The 3,802-nt window shown below is 39.3% G+C and overlaps 1 protein-coding gene across 1 annotated transcript; it reads left to right on the forward strand.

The window, feature by feature from the left end:
- Positions 1-3,074: 3,074 nt before the first annotated feature.
- Positions 3,075-3,521, forward strand: LOC133823998 (predicted GPI-anchored protein 58). The gene has a single exon (XM_062256858.1). It carries the CDS (start codon positions 3,075-3,077, stop codon positions 3,519-3,521), a length of 447 nt encoding a protein of 148 aa, XP_062112842.1.
- Positions 3,522-3,802: the final 281 nt, after the last annotated feature.

Here is a 3,802-nt window from a genome sequence, read left to right on the forward strand (position 1 = left end):
CACATTTTTGGATGTGTTTGCTGTGTTCTCAATGATCGAGAACACTTAGGAAAATTTGATCCAAGGAGTGATGAATGAGTGTTTCTTGGATATTCACTTAACAGTCGTGCCTATCGTGTGTTCAACAAAAGAACTCGTTCAATGGTTGAGTCCATCAATGTTTGATTTGATGACTTCGAAAATTATAAAGAACCAGTGGCAGATGATGAAGCTCCAGTATTAACTACACCGGGTCCAATCACAGCTAGACAAAACCAAGTGTTTCTTGACACTCCGTCTGGATCACTCAATACGGAACCAGCTGCATCCGAGGAACAAAATGCAGGTCCTAGCAGCTCCAATGGTGATGAAGAAGTCACCAGTGCTTTGCCAAAGGAGACTAAACATGCAAAGCTTTATAAGAATGGACCACCTTCCTGGATTCAAAAGACTCATCCACTTGATATCGTTATTGGAAATCCAAATGCCACCTTGGTCACAAGAAGAAAAATACAAAATATGATTGCTTTCACCTGTTACTTATCTCAGATTGAGCCAAAAATTGTCAAGGACGCTCTTCTAGATGAATTCTGGCTTGCTGCTATGCAAGACGAGATGTTCCAATTCAAAAGAAATGATGTGTGGATCTTAGTACCTTTACTTGACGGAGCTAATGTTGTTGGAACTAAATGGATTTTCAAGAATAAGTCGGATGAGTTTGGAACTGTAATAAGGAATAAGGCAAGGTTAGTAGCACAAGGCTACAATTAGGTGGAAGGAGTTGACTTTGAAGAAACCTTTGCTCCAGTTGCAAGGTTGGAATCTATCCGGTTACTTCTTGCAATAGCATGCCATCAAAGAATAAAATTTCATCAAATGGATGTAAAAAGTACGTTTTTGAATAGGATTCTCCAAGAGGAAGTTTATGTGAAACAACCTCAAGGTTTTGAGGACCCTCAGTTCCCTAACCATGTTTTTCTATTAAAGAAGGCTTTATATGGGTTAAAGCAAGCTCCTCGTGCATGGTATGACAGACTTACTGCCTATCTTATGTCAAATGGATTCACCCGTGGTAGTGCTGACAATACTCTCTTTATCAAGTATTTAACTGATGGAATATTTGTTGCACATGTATATGTGGATGACATAATTTTTGGGTCAACTTGTGAGGGTGAGGTTACTAGATTTGTGGAACTTATGCAAAGTGAGTTTGAGATGAGTCTAATAGGAGATCTATCATATTTTCTAGGACTTCAGATTAAGCAATCAGGACATGGAATGTTTATTTCTTAGTCTAAGTATACTAAGTCTGTGTTTGAAAATTTTGGTTTCACTCAAGTCTAACATGCACACACTCCTATAGGCACCACATTTAAACTGAGTAAAGATGAATCTGGTGACCCCGTAGATCCAACCCTGTACCGTAGCATGATAGGAAGCTTGTTGTATCTCACAACTAGTCATCCTGACATTTCCTTTAGTGTTGGTCTATGTGCCCGTTATCAAGCCAATCCTAAATAGTCTCATCTTACTGCTGTCAAACGTATTTTTAAATATCTTGCAGGGACTGTGGAATTTGGCATATGGTATTCATGTGATACAAATATGTCCTTGGTGGGGTATAGTGATTCTGATTGGGCAGGATCTCTTGATGATAGGAAAAGTACTTCTGGGGATTGTTTCTATATAAGGAACAATTTGGTCTCTTGGTTTAGCAAGAAACAACATTCTAGTTCACTCTCCACTGCTGAGGCAGAGTACATTGCGGCTGGCAGCTGCTGTACTCAACTCATTTGGCTCAATAAGATGCTCACTAAATATGGCTATCCCCAAAAGTCATTGACCCTCTTCTGCGATAGCACAAGCGCCATTAACATTTCAAAAAACCCAGTTCAACATTCAAGGACCAAACACATTGACATACATTATCATTTCATTAGGAACATGGTTGAGTCTAAACTGCTAACAATTTCTCATGTTTCTACTAATGCTTAGTTAGCATATCTGTTTACAAAAGCTCTTGATGCTCAAACATATGCACATTTACGAACCAGCATTGGTCTCTGCACCATCTGAGAGGTTTGGTGTCACATCTGGTCACATTTTTTTTCTCATGCTTTGCTAGTTTTTTTTTTTCTTGTGTGTACTACTTCTTTATTGGTCAGTGCTTACTTAATCACATCAGTTTTTTCCAAGATTTAGAATTGAGCCTTTATTTTCTCCAGCTCAAAAGGCTACCATTATTGGATGAAATGGGAAGGCTTCCTTTGTACCATCATATTCCCTGAGGAGTTTGCTCCTCCTCTTGGAATTTGCTGAGAAAAATAAAAAAGGAGACGGCTACATCTCTGATAATGAGTGAAAGCCAGTGCTAGTATTTGGAAAACTCAGAGTGTCTGTTGTCAATAAAAATATATATATATAAAAAATCAAAATTGTTTGAGTGAGTGGACCAGTTAATGATTCATGATTCTTTTGGACCTCATGGGGTCTTTTTGCACACACAAATGGAAATAGTGGCTCAAATCTCTTGTTGAAAAAAAATGTGTGCTTTCATAAGTAGTGCTTTTAAGGTGTGTAAATCATTTTTTTTCATTTTTTTGTGGCAAGCATTGTGTATATATTTTGACCAGATAAGAACATTTTTTTCTCTTGTATAGATGTTGAGCTTGTCAGAGTTGTTGTTCATAGATCTCTGCTGCCATTCATGTGTGATTATTTCTTTTATTTTGCACTTTAGACTTTATACTTGTTTCACTTTTTTTTGTTACCAATGTCCTGATTGGTCTTTCATATATTACCTTGGGTTTTAGTTCTTTTTATGGCCTTTGTTTTTTTTATTGTGCATTGTTTTTAAAAAATATATCATTTTTTAATGAATGGTCAATGACTGGTAGGGGAATTCTAATGGCCTCTCTCTATATATATATATATATCTATCATCATTTGTTGAGCTTGTATGAAGTTTTTTTCGCAGTGGTCAAACCTCACAAACCCTATAAGTGTAATTCATTGTGAAAGAAAGAGCAAACTGTCGTCGATCAATTCTCTCCCCTTCTCCCATCCTTGATGTGACTGCCTCTCCTCCTCTAGGAATGGTTGTCCCTCCTTCTGTGGATCCATCTGGGGCATCTGCAGTCGCCACACCCTCTGATCAGGTTGTCTCATCTGATCCTGATCCAAGCTTGGCTCTATCCATTATTCCGGTGTCACCTACTGTCGCTGAGTTGGCTCCTCCTCCGTCGTCGTCCCCTCAAGCGTCTGTGACTGCGTCTGTGGCAGTGACTGAGTCTGCGGCTAGGCTGGTCGATCCACAATCTCACTCTGTCATTGGTAAGCCTTCTAAATCCTCTTCTGTGTCTTCACCAAAACATTTTACTCGATCATCTGTTGTATCATCCTCTCAAGCTCGTGAGTCACCTCCATTACCAGCCACTAGCCCACCCACCCCATCCCCTCCTAAGTCGCCTTGTGTGTCTAAGCAGTCATCACCCAAATACCCCAAGACACGTTCTGGCATTGAGTCAAAACCCAACACCTAAGTCCCTACTCAGTCAACAAGAAAAGAAAAAGTGTCTATTTCATCACCTCCCAAAAAACCATCTGCTCCAAAACGTAAGTCCAAGGACCCTGTGTTTGAACCTTCTCTACAAAAATCTTATGCTCCAAAATGTAAGTCCAAGGCCCCTGTGTTTGAACCTGCTCCTAAAAAATCAAAGCGTGTTTCTGGCCTTAAGGAGTCTGTGTCTACTGTTGATCCTACCTCTATTCAATATTTTGTAGATGCTACTAAGGCTTCACATTATCAAAGATGGTTTTGGAA

This window comes from Humulus lupulus, chromosome 3 (assembly GCF_963169125.1).
Source record: "Humulus lupulus chromosome 3, drHumLupu1.1, whole genome shotgun sequence".
NCBI classification, from domain to species: domain Eukaryota; kingdom Viridiplantae; phylum Streptophyta; class Magnoliopsida; order Rosales; family Cannabaceae; genus Humulus; species Humulus lupulus.